General features: G+C 38.7%; 2 protein-coding genes across 3 annotated transcripts in view; one reads left to right on the forward strand and one right to left on the reverse strand.

Moving 5' to 3' along the window:
* Positions 1 to 189: 189 nt before the first annotated feature.
* afap1l2 (actin filament associated protein 1-like 2) overlaps positions 190 to 20904 on the reverse strand; it is a 45400-nt gene continuing 24685 nt past the window's right edge. The window contains exons 5-19 of one of the 2 annotated variants that reach the window (XM_051124400.1): positions 12643 to 12754; positions 11014 to 11222; positions 9182 to 9361; positions 9017 to 9091; positions 8796 to 8880; positions 7600 to 7695; positions 7315 to 7526; positions 5563 to 5708; positions 5223 to 5337; positions 4782 to 4988; positions 3191 to 3482; positions 2868 to 3038; positions 2483 to 2670; positions 642 to 794; positions 190 to 431 (exon numbers count right to left, since the gene is read on the reverse strand). In XM_051124400.1, the coding sequence (XP_050980357.1) occupies positions 405 to 431; positions 642 to 794; positions 2483 to 2670; positions 2868 to 3038; positions 3191 to 3482; positions 4782 to 4988; positions 5223 to 5337; positions 5563 to 5708; positions 7315 to 7526; positions 7600 to 7695; positions 8796 to 8880; positions 9017 to 9091; positions 9182 to 9361; positions 11014 to 11222; positions 12643 to 12754 (2268 nt within the window). In that variant the 3' untranslated portion in view covers positions 190 to 404. Of the gene's footprint in view, positions 432 to 641; positions 795 to 2482; positions 2671 to 2867; positions 3042 to 3190; positions 3483 to 4781; positions 4989 to 5222; positions 5338 to 5562; positions 5709 to 7314; positions 7527 to 7599; positions 7696 to 8795; positions 8881 to 9016; positions 9092 to 9181; positions 9362 to 11013; positions 11223 to 12642; positions 12755 to 20904 lie in introns of both variants that reach the window. The other variant, XM_051124399.1, reaches the window with a different exon arrangement.
* Positions 17493 to 20608, forward strand: LOC127174126 (kelch repeat and BTB domain-containing protein 13). The gene has a single exon (XM_051124406.1). It carries the CDS (start codon positions 17549 to 17551, stop codon positions 19082 to 19084), a length of 1536 nt encoding a protein of 511 aa, XP_050980363.1. The 5' UTR covers positions 17493 to 17548; the 3' UTR covers positions 19085 to 20608.

The following is a 20904-nucleotide window of genomic DNA, read 5'->3' on the forward strand; positions in this document are numbered from 1 at the left end:
AAAAAAATAGTGGTTCTTGAAGCTCACCTAACTGTTTTTGGTCTCTTGTGAAACATCCATCAAATAATGTGCACACCACTGGAAGAGTTATTTCAGTTATTCCCTTCCTTTCTCTTACATAAAAATGACTTGAACAGATTTCAAATCTATTGTCGTCCAGTGGCGTTATTTGGCAGGGAACAGAAAATATTGTCTTGGATCAGCTGCCTGCATGTACCCAGTACCATCTCAGCCTCTGAATGCAGAGAAGCAGGGAAGAGTGGAGGGTGATGTTTCAGAGGGGCAGGGCCTGCAGGTCATTGGACACACCCCCCTCTCTCTTTCACACCCTGCCTGAAGCATTTGCCTTAGCAGTCCTTTGAGCTTTGGCTAAAAAGTTCATTTGTGCTCTCTGTTTCCATCCACTAGGTTGTTTTTTTTTTCTCCCATTCCTGCAGAGAGAATAACATCAGCTTAGACAGTAACACGGGAAAATATTGTTACAAAAGATGATTGAATACACTTTTGGTGTTGTAATGATTGCAACTTGGATTATCATATTCATATACCATTGTTACGTAGATGTACACTACCATTCAAAAGTTTGGGGTCAGTAAGCTTTTATTTTATCTGGGACTATGGAGGCATACGTGGATTCTGACCTTGGCCTTCTGCAGAACGTTTCCTTTGCCGGATGCCATGATGGACAGGGGTCTGTTCTTCAGCGCTGTGGCGGAGTTGACGGGAGAATCTCCATTGTTGGTGGTGTTGGTGGGTGTATTTGGAGCAGGGCTGGATACAGCTGGTGTCTTGGGCTAGAATACACAAAAATATAAGTCAGTTGGACTTGTGTCACTCAAATAGAATACAACCATTAAAAACAGTGGAATTGAGTTCTTAAAGGAATTCACTTACAAAAAAATTTACAGATCATTTACTCACCTTTGTCATCTAAGATGTTCCTGTCTTTCTCTCTTCAGTCGTAAAGAAATTGTTTTTTGAGGAAAGCATTTCAGGATTTCTCCCCGTATAGTGGGCTACGGTGCCCACGACTTTGAACTGCAGTTTAAATGCAGCTTCGAAAGACTCTAAACGATCCCAGCCGAGCAAAAGCGGTCTTATCTAGCAAAACGATTGGTTATTTTCTAAAAAAAAATACAATTTATATACTTTTTAACCTCAAATGCTCATCTTGTCTAGCTCTGCGTGAACTCTGTGTATTCCGGTTTATGACAGTTTTTGAAGTTGGAGGAGAAAATGAAATGGGAGTTTTTCGACACACCCTAACTGTATTGCACCAGAATACACAAGGTTTACACTAAAGTATAAACTGATATATATATATATATTTTTTTTTTTGAAAATAACCAATCGTTTCGCTAGATAAGACCCTTCTTCCTTGGCTGGGATTGTTTAGAGCCCTTTGAAGCTGCATTTAAACTGAATTTTGGACATTCAAACTCACGGGCACCATTGAAGTCCACTATATGGAGAGAAATCCTGAAATGTTTTCCTCAAAAAACATAATTTCTTTACGACTGAAGAAGGAAAGACAAGAACAACTTGGATGACAAGGAGGTGAGTAAATTTTTGTTCTGGACTTTGTTCCATTAAAGGGACAGTTTACCCAAAAATAAAAATGCTTTAATTATCATTAATCATTAATTACTTACCCTCATGTCGTTCCAAACCTGTTAGACCTTCGTTTATCTTTAGAACAAAAATTAAGATATTTTTGATGAAATCTAAGAGCATTCTGACCCTGAATAGACAGCGATGCAACTACCATGTTCAAAGCCCAGAAAGGTAGTTAAGAAAATTGTTAAAATAGTCCATGTGACATCAGTATTCATAAACATGTCTGACATTTTTGACAGAGATAATGATTTGCATTTTTTTTTGCCCAACCTTACCTATTTGAATTAGAATATACAGATGATGAACTAAGACGGACGTGTCAATATACTCGACGAACACGTGTCAAAGACTCAGAAGAGAAGAAATTGTTAAATAAACTCCCTGTTTTATTTTCTTTGTGCGTAAAAACTATTCTTGTAGCTTTATAAAATTAAGGTTGAACCCCTGATGTCGCATGGACTATTTTATCAATGTCCTTACTACCTTTCTGGGCCTTAAACGTGTCAGTTGTGTTGCTGTCTATGCAGGGTCAGAAAGCTCTTGTATTTCTTCCAAAATATCTTAATTTGTGTTATGAAGATGAACGAAGGTATCACAGGTTTGGAATGACATGAGGGTGAATAATTAATGATAGAATTTTCATTTTTGGGTGAACTGTCCCTTTAACTTTCCTGAACTGTTGTCAGATAAGCAGCTCACTTGGTTTTGCAGGTTATACACTACTGTTCAAAAGTTGCAGTCAGAAAGAGGTTTTAACATTGTGCAATAATATTACGATTCAAAATAACTATTTTCTATTTTTATATATTTTAAAATGTTGATTGCTGTTTTTCACAGCAAAACTGAATCCTGTCATCATACTAACCATTGTAGTTTCCAGTAGACTGCTATCTACTGTGGTGCCCAATGTAAAGGGTCCAGCTTCCACTTTTCTCAAATTCTCCTTCACCTCCATTAGGCTAAGCTCCACCTCCACTCGTCGACGCTCCGCTTCACGACATGTCTCCTCCATCTGCTTCAGACGAGCCTCCAGAGAGGCCTGCTGAGTGGGGTCTACATGAGCCATAAGCAAAAGCGTTTATTAGCATTTTGCATGTACAGTGACACTGTGGTGTTATAGCATGTCAGAACTAACAAGTAATATATAAAAACAGCTGCACTTTTAAAATAAAAAGAAAATGCAAAGCCATCAAATCTGTTTTTAACCACTGGGCATTTCCACACATCACCGTTAGGTGGCACTGCAGTACCTTGGCAGGAGCTCAGCTCCTCTTTCACCTCTCGCCTGTCTTTCCTCAGTGTGGCCAGAGTGTTTTTAACCTCCTCCCTCTCTCGTTCAAGCCGGTCTCTCTCATCTGTGTAACGCCGCACGTCGGCTTCCGTCCTGTTCTTCCCTAATTTCACCTCAACCGACCCCGGGCCTGCTGAACAGGAGGGAATGTGTAGGAAAACTGAGTCAGGACCTACATTCACATACTGAAGGTATGCACACTTAAGTGCATTACTGGGAAATGCACAGCAGGGTAAATAAATAAAAGTTTTGTAGGTTTCTTTTACAAGTGACGGCTCTCACCTGCTGGAGAGAACTTGAGTTTTTCGAAAAATCTATCTGTGCTGGCAGCTCTTCCTCTGGAGTTGGGTGGACTCTGAGGTGTCTGTGTGGATGTCTGGGGTAGGGTTTGGGTTTGGGATGGCAGTGAGGTGGGAGAGGCCCTCTTTTGGGATTCCTGACTGAGGAAACTGATTTTTTGAGTCTGGACGTGCACACTGGGTGCTGGAGAGGGGTCCGTGTCTACTCTAGGAGCAACAGGTGGCGGGTCGGGGTGCTCTGTGCTGCTCGGTAACGAGGTTTCATTTGTCTCTTCCTGTTTTAGAAAAGAATTGTATAGGTTTTAAACATTTGTATTAAAATATTTGTATATTTACATGTTTTTCATTACATTTTATATCATTTCTAATAAATAAATGTCTGTATATCGGTGCTAACAACACCAAGGTAATGGATTTATTTATTTATAGATTACCAGGGAATGTTATGTTCCCAAAGTTTTCCATTTAAAAAAATGCTTACAATTTTTAATTTTTGTAATTTAAAAAAAATAATAAAACATACAGCTGATGTCAAAAGTTTACATACACCTTGCAGAATCTGCAAAATGTTAATTATTTGACCAAAATAAGAGGGATCATACAAAATGCATGTTATCTTTTATTTAGTACTGACTTGAATAAGATATCTCACATAAAAGATGTTTATATTTAGTCCACATGAGAAAATAATAGATGAATTTATAAAAATGACCCCATTCAAATGTTTACATACTGTAAACTTGATTCTTAATACTGTGTTGTTACCTGAATGATCTACAACTGTGCTTTTTTTTTGTTTAGTGATAGTTGTTCATGAGTCCTGAACAGTTAAACTACCCACTGTTCTTCAGAAAAATTCTTCAGATCCCACAAATTCTTTGGTTTTTCAGCATTTTTGTGTATTTGAACTCTTTCCAGCGGTAGCTGTATGATTTTGAGATCCATCTTTTCCCAGTGAGGATAACTGAGGGACTCATATGCAGCTATTACAGAAGGTTCAAATGCTCACTAATTCTTCAGAAGGAAACACAATGCATTAAGAGCCAGGGGGTGAAGACTTTTGAAATTTGAAGATCTTTTAAAGATCTTCAAAAATTTAACTTATTTCATCTTCTGGGAAACATTGTTTCTGGGAAACAACTATCTTCTATAGCTTCTGAAGGGCCGTACTAGCTGAAAAAATATGATATTTAGGCAAAATAAGAAAAATGTACACATCTCCATTCTGTTCAAAAGTTTTCACCCCCCAGCTTTTGGATGGCTCATGCATGTTTTTTCTTTCTGGTGCATCAGCGAGCGTTTGAACCTCCTGTAATAGTTGCATATGAGTCACTCAGTTATCTTCAGTGTGAAAAGATGGATCTCAAAATCATACAGTCATTGTTGGAAAGGGTTCAAATACACAAAAATGCTGAAAACCCCAAAAATTTGTAGAACCGGAATTTGAATTTGTACTGTGGGTGATATATCTTTTTCAAGTCAGTACTAAATAAAAAATAACATGCATTTTGTATGATCCTTCCTATTTTGGTACATATTAACTGTACATACATTTTATATTTCATAATGTTAACCTCTTTAGGATTTAGCTGATCATTCTGTGGAGCAGTTGAGGGACTAAGCTCTGTCTGTGCGATGTTGGACGTCTGAGGTGACACTCTGCCCGAGCTCGTGTGCAGGAAGGAGCGAAGCGGGATCAGATCCAGATACACTCTGTCCTTCCCATTCTCCTCGCCGCTTACTGTTCCCTCCTCGCTGCTATTCTGAACCTCTTGAACCTCCTAGAGCCGGAGAGAGCAACAGTATCACAGAAACATTATTGAAGTTGGATGGCCTGCAGGGTTACAAAAACACAACACTGTCACAGCAATAACTTCCTGTCACTCTTATTATTTTTGGTGGAATGCTTCGTGAATCTTCCACTATCCTAAGTCTATGACTCAGAATAGACACAGCTGCATGAAAGTGGCTGATGGAGATCAGTAACAAAAGCATGGCATGGGTGTCTCACCCACCTCCTGTTCGTTCTCTGTGGATGGCACATCATCGTATATATCATCACAGGTATTAGGCTCTGACGGAAGGCTGTCTGTGTATGTGTTGGGCTCTGAGTACCTCCTCTGCATTAGACTAACAAATACAAACAAAAAAAAAATCATATGAGCCACTATGGTACATTTATGGAGTTTTTGTTTTAATTTTAAAGATTTAAAGTTTTTCGCCTACAAGCTTCTGTTCAGATTTTCCCCTTTTGTACACCATGGAAGAAACCAATGCTGGTTTGTGACAACATAAGGGTGAGTAAATGATGACAAAATTGTTTTAATAACAAATGATGTACATGAAGTAACTTACTACATGGATGTCCTGGCAGCGTTGACAATACTGGATATTCTCTCAGAGTTCACATAGTCGTAGGTGAGATCTTCCGGGTCTGTTTTGGTGCCTGTTTGTGACAGTATGAGCCCTAGCCAGTGGCCCATATCAGCTGAGGATTTAGCCTGAGAGGAAAAAGGATGATATTTAATCATCAATAACCTACTGAGATATTCATATACCTTCACTTGTGCATCTAGGCCTGTCAGTTTGCCACTGACTTCATTCTGGTCTGAAGATGGCAGTCATGTTGAAGTTTATATTGAATACTAACTATCCCATGAAGCAATTTTGACAAGTTACCATTTTGTTCCCTCTGTCTTTGTTTACTGAAGAGTCTTACTGAAAACTGATGAATAAACAACTCAAGAATGAGGTCAGTAAAAAAAAAGACACTGTACACAAAGAAATACAAATACATAAGCATTCAAGTCTGGGGTCTGATTTTTTTTTAAAGAAATTAATACTTTTATTCAGCAAGAATTACAAAAAAGACTTACAAAATAAATCCCCAAAAAATAAATGCTTCTTAAACATCAAATCAACATATTAGAATGATTTCTGAAGGATCGTTTAACACCGAAGACTGCAATAATGGCTGCTGAAAATTCAGCTTTGCCATCACAAGAATAAATTAAATTTTAAAAATATTAAATTAGAAACCAGCTATGCTAAAGTGTAAAATATTTAGTGTTTTTACTACATTTAAATGCAGCTTCGTGAGCAAAAGAGACTTCTTTTAAAAACATTACAGACTCAACCTTACCGACCCCAGACTTTTAAGCAGTAGTGTATATAATTTGGCAGCGAACGTTATTTGTGTAGAACATAAATATTAGCTGTGAATCTTGCAAAGCTGTATACACCACAACTGAAAGAACGGAGAGGAGTTCTCAGAAATCTCATTCAGGCTGTTGGACTGAAGCCAAGACAGGCTACATGAGGGCATCAGACAGTGAGACTAGGGAACAGTGGCTCATCATGAAAGTGTAAAGAATTACTAATCGGTGACCTCTGGTCATATGGTTTACGGCAGCGTCCATGTGTATTGTAGCTCTTAGCTGAAACAAATAATTGTCTGACAGATTTTATACACCACAAACTTTTTTCTGAGATAGTCTGAGATATGTACTTAGTAGTGAGCAAACTAGATGACAAGCTGTTTATAACTGTATTTTCTGTTTGTTTCCTGTCTGTGAAATATTACTGTTGTTGGCTGGACATTAATTTACAAAATCTAAACACATTTCCATTCATGTTTTCAGTGTTTTCTGTCTTACTGTTTATGACTGCTGTTCTATATTTTGATGAGCTTTTTCAGTGCTGCTATAGACAGTCCATTATTGTGAGATCTTTCAGATCTCTAAACTGCAAGTACATAGAAACCAAATGAACTGTCTGGATGCTTTATACATCAGTCAGACAATCTCTTCATATCTATATGGTTAGAATAAGCTGCACAGTCAAAAGTCTTGCTACCCTAGTGAAAAATAGATATACTAAACTGTATTTAAATACATTTATTTCACGCTAAGTATACTACAAATACCTTTACATAGAACGAACAAGTAGTCCTCCAAATAAAGTTTACAATTTTTATATCAGCGATATGTCAGTGAATATGTTAATGGACTTAAACAATGCTTAGTATAAAATACATGCATTTTAAATCTATTACTCTTTTACTAGGGTATGCAAGAGTTAGTGTTAAACTTCTTTCTTTCTACTCACTTCTAGGGTTGCGAGCTCCTCTCCATCTGTTTGGATGCGGAATGAGTACAGGTGTTCAGGACTGGGGTCTGGCAGGACCATGCACCCTTCCAGACACAGTGGCTGCTGGGCCACTTTGCCCTTGCTTTTGTCATTGTAGATCCAAAGCTGTCTGTCCCTCACTGAGCACCACCTACTTCTCCACTGGGTGTTCACCAGGACATTTAGGTAGCCTGGAACAAATAAAATAGTAGATTGAGTGGGAGTTTAAAAACTTGTCAACTAAATATACTGATGATTGGTTACCTGACGTATCCACATTCTTATCCGGACTTTCCAAAGAGGAAACCTTCTTTTTTCCAATGTTCATTAGGTTACTAAACTTGCCGTATTTCTTCTTAACTAAAGATAAAATGACAACAGTAAAATTGTGAAATATTATTACAATTTTATAATTACTGTTATTTAAATAGTTAAAATTTAAATACTTTTTAATCTCAAACGCTCGTCTTGTCTCGCTCTCCCTGAACTCTGTGTATTCTGACTCAAGACAGTTAGGGTATGTCAAAAAACTCCAATCGTATTTTCTCCCTCAACTTCAAAAATCATTTTAAAATTATCCTAGATCGCTGCAGAAGTACCAAGAGTCTTTGCAAAGTGAACATGCAAAGAAGATCAAACACCCTTAACAAAAAAGGTAAAACAGTGATATAGGATGATTTTGAAGTTGAGGGAGAACATGAGATGGGAGTTTTTCGACCACTATGTCATGAACCGGAAAAAAACGTCCAGGCAGAGACGAGACAAGACGAGCATTTGACCTTAAAAAGTATATAAATTGTATTGTTTTTATGAAAATAACCGATCGTTTCACTAGATTAGACCCTTCTTTCTCGGTTTACAATCGCATTTGGGATTGTTTGAAGTCGCATTTAAATTGCATTTTGGAAGTTCAAAATCGGGGCACCATATCAGTGCACTATATGAAGAAAAATCCTGAAATGTTTAACCCAAAAAAACAATTTCTTTACGACTGAAGGAAGAAAGACATGAACATCTTGGATCCCTGGTGAAAAAACCAGCATATGCTGGTTAGGTATGTTTTGATGCTGGTTTAAGCTGGTCCTTAGCTGGTTCATGCTGGCCCTTTGCTGGTTTTTGCTGGTCCTTTGCTGGTTTATGCTGGTCATGTTGCTGGTCAAGGACCAGAATAAACCAGCAAAGGACCAGCATAAACCAGCACCAAAACATACCTACCAGCATATGCTGTTTTTTTCACCAGAGATGACAAGGGGGTGAGTACACTATATGTGAATCTTTGTTTTGGAAGTGGACTTCTCCTTTAATGACAGAATTTTCTCATTTTGGTGAACTATCGCTTTAAGCAACATTCTGAGGTTACATGCATCATCAACGCTATCAGTTAAGACAACTTCCGGTCACTTCCAGTGTGGTCAAGCAAACAGACACTTAAACGAATAGCTGAAATAGTTTATTCTCACCATCTTTGCTCTCCAGGTTCTCTGCATGACTGTCTGTGCTGCTGCCACTCTCAGATGCCACTGAGTATCTCTCGCTCTGCTCACCCTGCCAAAAACAGTGGATTTAACTTTATAGCTTAACCTGACACAGACTATTTTAAGAAAAATCCACCCAAAACACATGCATAAATCACACATTTCATACTTCAATCAATCAGGGAATAAACCCTAATTTATCATACCTTAGTGCAGATGAGTGTTGGAGAGTCAGTTACATCAGATCCTGCAGTATTTTTTGGACTTATATCTTGAATAACCTTGAACAGAGATGAAAGGATATAAACTATGTACGCACAAACACAACACTGATTATACCTCTGTATTGGCCAGACCCCATTGTTCCTCACCTTTAGCCATTGTTCGGCCTGCTCTTTGCTCTGCAGTCCCAGGACGATGGCTTCTCCACCCAGTGGGGTTATTTTCAGCTTGTGTTCTTTCCTTTTAGTCTGTTTCTCTTTGTAGACAACACTGCAGCCCAGCAGACTGATATCCAGCAGTGGAGTCTGATCCTTTGAGCTTTTGTAGCACTGAACGTAGTAGCATAAAAAATAAAAATTATACGCTGCCTATTTTGAAAATAATATATAACATTGTGTATACTCCATTAGTGCTAAATGTCAACATTTTTGTAGCAAAAATAGTAGATCATGATGCAGGCAAAAAAGGATTTTTATGTGTGGAACTTGATCTTTTTTTCACTGAAAACTGACTGGATCATGAAAAGTTCCGTGACAAGGGGAGAGCTTAAATTTTTCAAGGTCTTTAAAGGATTAGTTCACTTCCAGAATAAAAATTTCCTGTTAATTTAGTTACTCCCATATCATCCAAAATGTTCGTGTCTTTCTTTCTTCAGTCGAAAAGAAATTAAAGTTTTTAAGGAAAACATTCCAGGATTTTTCTCCATATAGTGGACTTCAATGGGAGCCAACGGGTTGAAGATCTAAACTGCAGCTTCATTGCAGCTTCAAAGGGCTCTACACAATCCCAGCTGAGGATTGTCTTATCTAACGATTTAAAAATGTTATACCTTTTAACCACAAATGCTCATCTTGCACTAGCTTTTTTTATATATATATACTTTATTTTTTTGACATTTTTCTGTTTTAGTGTACACAAACAGAGAGCATAAGCAACATATTTATAACAAAAATAATTACATTTACAGCAAGAAGAAAAAAATTACATTAATAAAAAGAAAAAAAAAATTGTAACAATTAACAGCAACAGTTACATGAGGTCTTACAAGAAAACAAAAATCGCTTGGTCTTGCACTAGCTTGACTTCACATATTACGCATTCAGGTTGGAAAGGTCACGTGTGATTTAGGCGGAAGTACTGACCCAGTGTTTATAAAGCGAATGTGCAAAAAAAGTCAAACGTTCTTTACAAAGAGAAAATAAGATGAAGTTTTTCGCTCCATCCTAATTTTTGAACTGGAGCTCAAGGATGATACAGATGAAGAAACAACCAAGTGTGATCGCTTCAACATGAGTACATAATGTGTGAAGTTGCAGACGTGCATCGCAGCACTAGTGCAAGATGAGCAGTTGTGGGTTTTTGTTTTTAGAAAATGACCAATCGTTTCGCTGGATAAGACCCTTATTCCTTGTCTGGGATTGTGTGGGGCCCTTGCATTGAAACTGCAATTTGGACCTCAATGTTGGCTTCCATTTAAGTTTACTATATGGAGAAAAATCCTGGAATGTTTTTCTCAAAAACCCTAATTTCTTTTTTGACTGAAGAAAGAAAGAACATCTTGGATGACATCGGGGTGATGACATTGGGGTGAGTAAATTTCAGGAAATTTTTAAACTGGAAGTGAACTAATCCTACTGTAAGTCATTTTAGGGGTGGCCAAGTTTTCACATTTTGATTAAACCTTACAACATAACAAACGCTTTTTCTTCATGATGTGTAACAATAAATCATGCACGGGTAGACCAGTAATGTGCATTAAGAAAGTAAATATAGCCATTTTTTTTATTTATGTTGACTAAATGGTCTGTTTAAAGGACATGTTAAGGTTAAAAGCAAACATTTAACTAACTAATTACTACCAGTAATAGTAACAGACATAAACACTAAATTGCAAACACTGAAATCTGTGTAAACATTCATATCATAGATCAGCTATGGGTGGGAAATGGGTGTCACTGCCATAAGCAATGATGTCACATACCAAGAGACGATGTTCTCGAATGACACACAGCTGTTTGGCCCATTGACCGAGCCACTTCTTCCTCCAGAGGAAGGCACAGATTCGCGCATCTTTCATAAGCTCGATGGACGCCTCGGGAGATGGCCACTGGTGCTGCGCTGTGGACTTGCCCTTCGTCACTTCTTCCTCATCATAGGACTCATATGAACTGCTCACTGGTTCTGTATCTTCTGTAAATGCGAAACGTTAGAAATACATGAATCAATAGGCAAAGAAGGTGATGCTGCAATGGGACAAAAGAAAGTAAATTCTTTAAATATGAAGTAACTCCCTGCAAATTTGTTGAATTCAGCATTGTGTGAGGACACATCAGAATTTCAAAAGAACAGTTCACTCAAAAAAGGTATGTTTTCAGTCTTTCAGAATGAGTTTCTTCCATTGAAAACAAAAGGAACGAGATGAGGATTAGTAAACCAGGACATGATGGGAAATGATTGGTTTGTATGAGTCATTAAAACAATGTTTAGTCTAGATAATGGTATTTTTGAGACTTGGAGAGAAGTGAGAGAACATCATGAATATATCCAGCAAGGAAGCACATGCAAAGTCAGCAGCCTCAAGCCTGGATGCATTAAACTGAGGTTTTCACCGCAGCCTATAAAGTTAGTGCTATTTTGTTTGTTTTTCTCTCTTGATGTACACTGAGAGAGACAGAGATAGATACCCCGAGTGATCACAGCATAGACCACACTGTTTGAAGCTTCTATGCGCTTCCTGACCCCTGTGATGATGGCAAAGCACCCAAGATCTACAGAAAAACAGGAGGACAATAAAAAGGGGAAATGCAATAAGGGAGGAAGAGAAAAAAAGATCAGGTGAGAAGCTACAGCTAGTGAAACCGTATGTGGCTTACATGTCACATGAAAGAAACAGGAAGAGTAAATATGTTTTAGGTGCGTTTGATGCATGAGAAATGTTCATTAGTACTGCATGAACTCAATACTGATATTTTGGACTGCACTAAGTATTTGTGTCTTGTGGTTTTTATGCAACTAGCAGCAATGATGCTGCTTGTATTTTAGGGCTGCATTACTGTCAGAACGTATGCAGTTAGAAACCTGAGGTTTGACTTGATATCAGCTGCCGAAACAAGTGCTGAAACATCTCAGAGTTTGGCCATGCACATCCCTTGTGTGTTGATATTACACAGCACAGCTGCATGCTAATGCCTCTGTATTCTTTGACCAAGAGGAGACGTCATCTGCCGAAGAATATTGTAAATGATTGTCCCCTCGCTGGGCTGAACTCTGCAACCCCAGCCAAATGCCCCATCACTGTTGGCCCCATTTCCTGGGCTCACGGTCAATGTTCCGTCACTGTGTGTCCAGAGCCAAAGAACCGGTTACCGTTGAACAAAGACCATCACTGTTTTCTGCGCTCCCTGCCCGCAGGCTTCTCTATATCACAGTTAAGCTGTAGACTACAGTGGGACGGAGCTAAAACAGAGCACTCAATGACCACAGGTTCCCTCTCGTAGGACCAAAGTGAAAAGGATAATGAGAAGTCACAAATCACTAACCTAATCTTTGGAGATATAATTTTTTAACCAGATAAAACCTAATGAAACTTTGGATCCAATTCGAGACGTACCATTGATGCTTATAGGATCATAGGGTTGTGGATCTTCGTAGTAACCTTCAGGCTGTATACACGCAGGAGCAGGAGCTGGTGGAAGAGGAAATGGCTCCCTTCCCATGTTGCACTGAAACAAAGGGAAAGATAATATCATTATGAAAATATACTCATTATTTCATTGAATTGTAATGCCACATTTATGTTTTTCCTACTGAAAATGCTCTTATATGTTGGATGCTGGTCTCTTGAATGTGAGTTTGCAAATAACTGTTCAGAGGTGGAGCAAAATCATATATTTTAATGAAAGTAAATGTAAAAAAAATAAATACACCACCAGTCAAAAGTTTTTGAACAGTAAGATTTTTAAAAAGAAGTCTCTTCTGCTCAGCAAGCCTGCATTTATTTGATCCAAAGTATAGCAAAACCAGTAAAACTTTACTATTTAAATATTTAAAATAACTGTTTTGAATATATTTGAAAACGTAATTTATTCCTGTGATCAAAACTACATTTTCAGCATCATTACTCCAGTCTTCAGTGTCACATGGTCCTTCATAAAATTCTGGATATGCTGATTTGCTGTTTAAATTATTATTTTTATTATTATTGTTATTATCATCAATATTTAAAACTTTTTTTTTTTGTTAAAGAAATTATAGAAATTAATACTTTTATTTAGCAAGGATGCTTTATTAAAAGTGATGATACAGACATTTATAATGTTACAAAATATTTCTATTTCTGATAAATGCTGTTCAAAGAAACTTGAGAAAAATCCTATATGTTTAATAATAATAATAATAATAATAATAATAAAATAAATGTTTTATGAGCTGCAAATCAAAATATTAGAATGATTCCTGAAGGATCATGTGACTGGATTTATGATGGTAAAAATTCAGCTTTGAAATGACAGGAATAAATTACATTTTAAAATATATTCAAGAAGAAAACTGTTATTTTAAATAGTAAATATTTCAAAATTGTACTGTTCTTGCTGTACTTTGGATCAAATAAATGCAGGCTTGGTGAGCAGAAGAAACTTCTTTAAAAAACATTAAAAGTCTTACTGTTCAAAAACTTTTGACTGGTAGTGTAAATATTTAAAACACTTTTTTTATATTATTAAATAATCAGAATTATATTAATTCCTGCAGACCTGCACATTATTAAAATATTATAAATTATAAAAAAATATATATTGATAATTATTTTATTACTATTAATAATTTAATTGTATTCAAATGTAATAGTATAACATCAAGAATGTGTATTACGAAAACAAGTCAATTTCATAAAGGTAACAAGCAAGACATCTTTGGTCAGCCAGCTTCACCACACCATACCGGTCAACTACTGTAGCTTAACTACCTATATTTTACTGATTAAAGGGATAGTTCACCCAAAAATGAAAATTCTGTCATAAATTACTCATGTCGTTACAAACCCGTATGACCTTCATTCATCTTCAGAACGCAAATTAAGATATTTCTGATGAAATTCGAGAGCTTTCTCACCATGACGTCATGAACGCATGCCGAGGAAGAAGAAATTGTAGAATAAAGTCGCTATTTTTGTTTTCTTTGCACACAAAAAGTATTCTCATATCTTCATAACATTACGGTTAAACCACTGATGTCACATTGACTATTTTAATTATGTCTTTACAACCTTTCTGGGCCTTGAACATGGTAGTTGCGTTGCTGTCTATGCAAGGTCAGAAAGCTCTTGGATTTCATCTGAATTTCTGTTCCGAAGATGAACAAAAGTCTTACGGGTTTTGAACAATATGACAGTGAGTAATTAATGACTGAATTTTTATTTTTGGGTGAACTATTTCTTTAGCTTAATGACTATGCTAGAACTAGACCACCAATAAACCATCATAAACCAGCCTGACCCAGAATGGAAATCCATGCTGATCTTTTCAGCAGAGTTAATAAACACAATGTCTAAAGCACACCAACACAGAGACTGTATCCAACCTGAACATCTCTGACAAACTCCCATGTAATGAATCAAATAGAGGGACTCTCCAGAGATGAGCTTGCCTGGTCGTTTCTGCACCTGTCTTTCATGTGGGCTTTTCTTTCTCACCGAAGGGGGATTCTTCCTCGAAACTGATCTCTCCCTGACCTCAGCCCTGCTCGGCCAGAAAAGGAATTCCACACGTGTTTGCCTGCAGGAGTAATGGTTTTAAAAGGGTGTGGAGCTAGCGATGAGGTTTCCCAAATCAGCCGGTTCATAACATTACTAAATTCCCCACTGATACCCACAATGCACTGACAGCCCCTGGCCAAACACAGCACTGATCCTCTCCTCATGACACACAAAACACACACCCAGGGTTGATTAGGTCTAGCGGTAGCTTGTGAACCATTAAGTTGAATGATGACAAGAGGTTACAGACAGACGGCTGGGAAAATCTCCTCTCGCTTGCGTTATACTTTACACTAAGTGGTTGGATTGAAACCTCCTGCTTCAAATGATGTGCTTGTGCTTTTCGAAAGCAGAAGTGAGGCAAAGTGATGGCAAGGCATGTATATAAACACCTAGATGTCAAGGACACAGGAAGTTGAATGCAAAGCTTGCTAGAGGCTCCACTGCAATAGGTGATGCAGAACAAGAGTCAAAGACACACTCAAGAGTAATGTGATCTTAAAATGTAAAGGGACCAACAAAATATATCAGGGCTTTGGTGGGAAAACAAGAGCAGCCCAACTGAGAAGGAAGATGTTGATTGAACTGTGTAGAAAGTATTGTTTTTCTCACATCAACCCCAACTCACAACCCCCACATTTCTCGCTTCGTCCCGCCCTCGCTCTTCTGACACTCAACATAAAATCTCTGAAACAGAAAACAGTATGCTGAGTCCTCAGGCATCTGACAATGATTAAAAAGAAAGTGAAGGCATTTCAGGGTAGCGTCAAACTCTGTATCACTTCTTCTTCGGCCACTACCAAGGGTCAAGACCATGTCCGCATCCCAGAATCAACATAACAACAGTGGGATCTGTTTATATGCTGTTAATTGGATATAAAAATTAGTGTAAAAACAAATCCTTAAATTTTAGTGCAGTATGTCAAGACTGAACTCCACCCAAGGTTTGTTTTCATATTCTAATCCACAAATCACATCATCTTCTCCTTAAAAAGAAAAAATGTAGTCTATATAGGAAACATTTCAAGAGTGAGGCATAAATAATGATAAAGCACCAGCCTCTGAGACAAAAAGCAAAAAAAATGCAAGTGGGCAAGAGACCAAAAGAACACCCAGAACATGGAAAATCCCCCCCGTTCCCATGCCAAAAATCCAGTGAAGAAAAAAATGTAACTCACCAGGGCCAAAACACTTCTGAGGTAGAGAGGGTACTGAAGGAAAATAATCTTTTTAGTCTTATTAAAAACAGAGTGGCTTTCTGAACTACTGTCATCACTTTATTCATGGGTTTCTGTCTTTATTTGAATCACTATACACCTTCTGTGGAAAAATAAAATCCATAATTCAATTAAAGCTGCAAGCAGCATTGTAAGGGTCCTCGCACCCAGGCTCACCTCTACCCAGTGACTTTAGGAAAATAGTGAACGGTAAGCAATATGCATTTAAAGTGGTAAATAGAGAAGAAATATGTCAAAGTCATTTATAGGTGCCAAACTTGCTGCTACCAGGTGGTGGCGCTATGACTATAATTGGATATTGGTATGTAGATGCCTTTAGGCCAGCACTTTTATCAAACATATGGAGTTTGGTGCAGATTGAACATGGCATGTTTGAGTTTGTGCAAAGCATGACGTATCCTGTTGCCAACATGTGGCGCTATGATTATAACAGAATATTGGCCTTTAGATGTGTTCGGGCCAGGACTCTTATCAAACGTGTGAACTTTGGGGCTGAGCTACAACATCTTCTATTCCCATGCTGAAATATCAAACTTTGTCAGATCGCCACGGACACGTCCTTTAACGAAAATTTAACATTGCAAAGGCCTTTAGAGTAGACTGACCAAATATATTGTTGATGTCATTAAATCTCTATGAGGAGTTCGTTAGAGCGTAAAACATGCCACTTCCTGTTGCCAGCAAGTGGCGCTATGGCTATAACTGATTATGAGCATGGGCATGTGTTCAGGTCAAGACTCTAATCAAACACGTGAATTTTGGTGCAGATCGGACGCTGTATGCCTGAATTATAAAAACTTACTTTTTCATAGCAAAGAATCTAAGTTTGTCAGGGTGCCACGGACACGCCTTTCAAAGAAAAATCAAGATCTTCGCAATTTAATGTCACAAAGGGCTTTAGATTACACTGACCAAATTTGGTGTTGATCTGACAAAATCTCTCAGAGTTTGTTTAAATATAATGCCTGAAAATGGCAAAAATGGCACAAAAATTGCTGAGAAAATTCAAAATAACAGACTTCCTGTTGGGTTTCGAACTTTGTACAGAGGGACTTTTTTGTAGGTATTGATGTGTTACATGTGTCTACCGAATTTCATACATGTATGTGAAACATAGCTCAAGGGGCACTTTGTTGAAATTTTATAGGTGGCGCTATCTAGCCATTTTGCCATATCCACTTCTGAAATCCATATCAGATGTAAATTTTCACCACTTTTGGCTTGTGCGCAGTTTCATGAGTTTTCAAAGATGTTTAATTCCAATAGAGTCATTGTACCATCGGTGCTCAGGCCCTAAATATTTAATCAAATCAACTTCATTTAAACAGCATTAATTCAGCATAACATTAGAACATAATATCTTGCAGTATTAGTGCTAATCATTTCCCACCATTTTGAAGTCTATGGCCTCGATGCTATTTTAGTGTGTTGCTATTTTCAGCCCAGCAAGTAGCTGTGAGACTGCAGTGTGTGCACACTTCTGTTTACAGGTCAAGCCTAAACAGAACTTGAAGTCTAACTTTATGGTTCATGAACAGAGTAATCTGGGTACGCACAGGCAGGATAGAGGCGTTATGGGGCCCCCCTGCAGTTTGGGACATGAGGAAGAACAAGGTGAAGAGTCCACTGGAATTCTGAGAGTACGGGTTGAAGAAAGCATTTTCACCATAGACAGGGCCGTCCTGGGGCAGAACTGTGAGTATTTCCGTGCTCTCTTCCGCTCTGGGATGAAGGATAGCCAGCTGAACGAGTTCCACTTGCAGGGAGGCCTGAAAGCGAGGGGTTTCCTTATTGCAATGGCAGTTTCCAGAGGTGAGTGCCCTGTTATACGAGATCCAGACGAGATCGTGGAGGCTGCCGAGTGTGCGGCCTTTCTTCAGGTCGATGTACTGGTTCAGCACTTGATAGACCTTCTTGATACCGACAACTGCATTCTTTTGTTCCACACGGCGGCGGTGTACGGCTTGTGGAGGTTGTTTCACAGCGCTGCTGTGTTCATCCGAGACGCTTACACTGACGTGCAAGAAGCTTTTGAGGCACTCCCAGAGGAGCTGATCTGCTACGTGGAGTCGCTTTCACCAATGTCATTTGTGGCTCTAGGAACTCATTCGCCATCCATGAAGATTCTGCAGGACTGCTACAGGACTGTGTTTTACCTTGATGAGAAACCAGGTGTTTGGAAACATCTGACTGACCTACCAACAGATGCCAGCACCTCTATGGCCGGGGTGGCTGTTGTGGAGAACCGATTGTATATTGTTGGAGGAGTGCGAGGGGTTACCAAGGAAACTGTTGATGTGAGCTTCTGCTATGATACAGAATCCAACTCCTGGAGTGTGTTTGATGGTCCTCAGCAGTCTAGATACAACTTCACCCTTGTGGGTCACAATGGACATTTATATGCCATCGGAGGTGAGTTTGACAAAAGAATCATGTCCTCTGTAGAAGTGTGTGATGTTTCCACAGGCGCCTGGACGTTGTGCAAGCATGCGCCTCGTTCTGTAGCTGGAGCTGCTAGCGCAGTTGCCAGGCGTAGGATATTCGTATGTTTCTGGAAGCCACCGGATACTACGGACATTTATGAATACTCACCTAAAAATGATGAATGGACGCTGGTCACCACTATGGTCAAGCCTCAGAGTTACGGACACTGCATGGTGGCTCACGCCGACAACCTTTATGTTATGAGGAACGGGCCTTGTGATGACTTCCTGCGCTGCCTCATGGACTGCTACAATATCACTACAGGTCAATGGACGGCTATGCCAGGACACTACGTCAATAGCAGGGGCGCCCTCTTCTCGGCTATGGTGAGGGGGAACTCTGCGTTCACCGTCAACCGCAATTTGACCCTGGAATATGTAATTTGCAGTGACAAGTGGAAGCCTCGTAGACAGATGGTGGGTTTTCCAAAAAGTGGCTCGCTTTGGACTTGCTTACTCAGACTGCCTAAGAGCACAGATGCACAGCAGGAGCGTGATGCAGAGGAAGCTCTGGAGATTGACGCCAATGTGGAAAGTGTGGAAGAAGATTCAGCAGAGGCTAATCAGCCACTTTAGGGATTGCAGATCAATCTGTTATTTTATTTGCAATTTTCATGTTTGATGACAGAAGTTCCCTTTCAATTACTTTAAGGGATAGTTCATCCAAAAATGAAAATTCTTTCATTAATTACTCACCCTCATGTCGTTCCGAACTCATAAGACCTCAGAATACAAATTGAGACATTTTTGATGAAATCCGAGAGCTTTTACTGAATAAAGTTGTTACTGTTGTTTTATTTGTGCACAAAAAGTATTCTAGTCGCTTCATAATAATTATGGCTAAACACTGATGTCACATGGACTATTTTAATGATGTCCTTACTACCTTTCTGGGCCTTGAATGTGTCAGTTGCAATGTTGTCTATGCAGGGGCAGAAAGCTCTCGGATTTCATCAAAAATATCTTAATTCGTGTTCTGAAGATGAACGGAGGTCTTACGGGTTTGGAACGACATGAGTGTGAGTAATTAATGACAGAATTTTCATTTTTGGGTGAACTATTCTGTTAAACGCACAAATTTATCTTATGTTCCAAACAGTAAATCTCTTTGCCTACTGTCAACTGCAAATAAGAGAAACAATAAATAAATAGGTGTGAACACGTCTACCCTCTCTTGTTCCCACACATATGCACACGCACACGTGTCCGTGCTCTAACTGTGGCTCTCCAGCCCCTATAAACAGCTCCTCGATCGCTTGTGCAGCTGCTGTTAATCAGCCCCAGCACCCCGCAGATGGGTCTGAAGTTCAAAGTCTTCTCACTGGAGAGCTCTAATACTCTCCATCCTCCTGTCTGTCTGTCTGTATGTCTGACTGACTCCCACAGAAGATACAGGAGCTACAAAGTATTTCAACGCAGAGACTCCACACTCTTCGCTTCCTTACTTGTATTTCTGTGATCTGAAAAAATGAGTATGTTAACTTTTAGAACAATTACTGTTTTTAATCAAGGCAAGCTTTATTATCGACCTGCAGGACTAGTTATCTGGCCTGTGCGTGGTTTATGAACAAAAACACACAGCCATTTTTTGAGCGTGGGAAACAGATACATAACAAATATGTGGTCAAAATAACAGTAAACAGCAGATAATAAACCACACCAGGACCACAATGTCTTGCAATGCAGTTAGAGAGACTGAATCGGAGATAAAGCTAAATAAATAGGCGATATATCTAAATAAAATTACATACATAGCTATATTTTTTTGTATATTGATTATATTAATCACAATATGTGTTTACTCTGCAGTGGCTTCTTTTAAAGCGGACATCAGATGCAAAATTAGCTTTCAGTGTTTGCATATAAATGTGTTTTAGCAGAGTTGATTTTCTGGAAAGTATGATGTCATACTGCTCAGGCCCCACCCACAACCGCTGATGGACTGTTCCATATTTCTGCCCTCAGCCAGTTGTACGCTGTCCGCCGTTTTCTCCGCGCTCAAACAGCTGTAGCGACAACAATGTCTCGTAAGCAATGCTGGTGTTTTGTAGTTGGATGTATAAGTGAATATAAGAGTCTTCATCGTCCTGACATCAGAGCCACTGAGGATGCAGTGGATTAGTGTTGTTTTTAATAGTAACGCGCCACCAAATAAACAAAAAATGGAGGAGAGTGGTGGAGTAAACAGTAGCTCATTATCATTTAAAGAAGCATGCACCTAAATGGGTCGCTGTGAACAGAGCTGTTTTAGACAAGGTAAAAAGGGTGTTGCTTTACACAACCATTTTAAACAAAATATGTTTATAAATATTTCATGAAGATCCTAAAGAATCATACCAACTTGTGGAAAATAAGCATCTGATGTCCCTTTTAAACAAATTGAAATTAAACAGAAT

This window comes from Labeo rohita, chromosome 12, assembly GCF_022985175.1.
Source record: "Labeo rohita strain BAU-BD-2019 chromosome 12, IGBB_LRoh.1.0, whole genome shotgun sequence".
Taxonomy (NCBI): domain Eukaryota; kingdom Metazoa; phylum Chordata; class Actinopteri; order Cypriniformes; family Cyprinidae; genus Labeo; species Labeo rohita.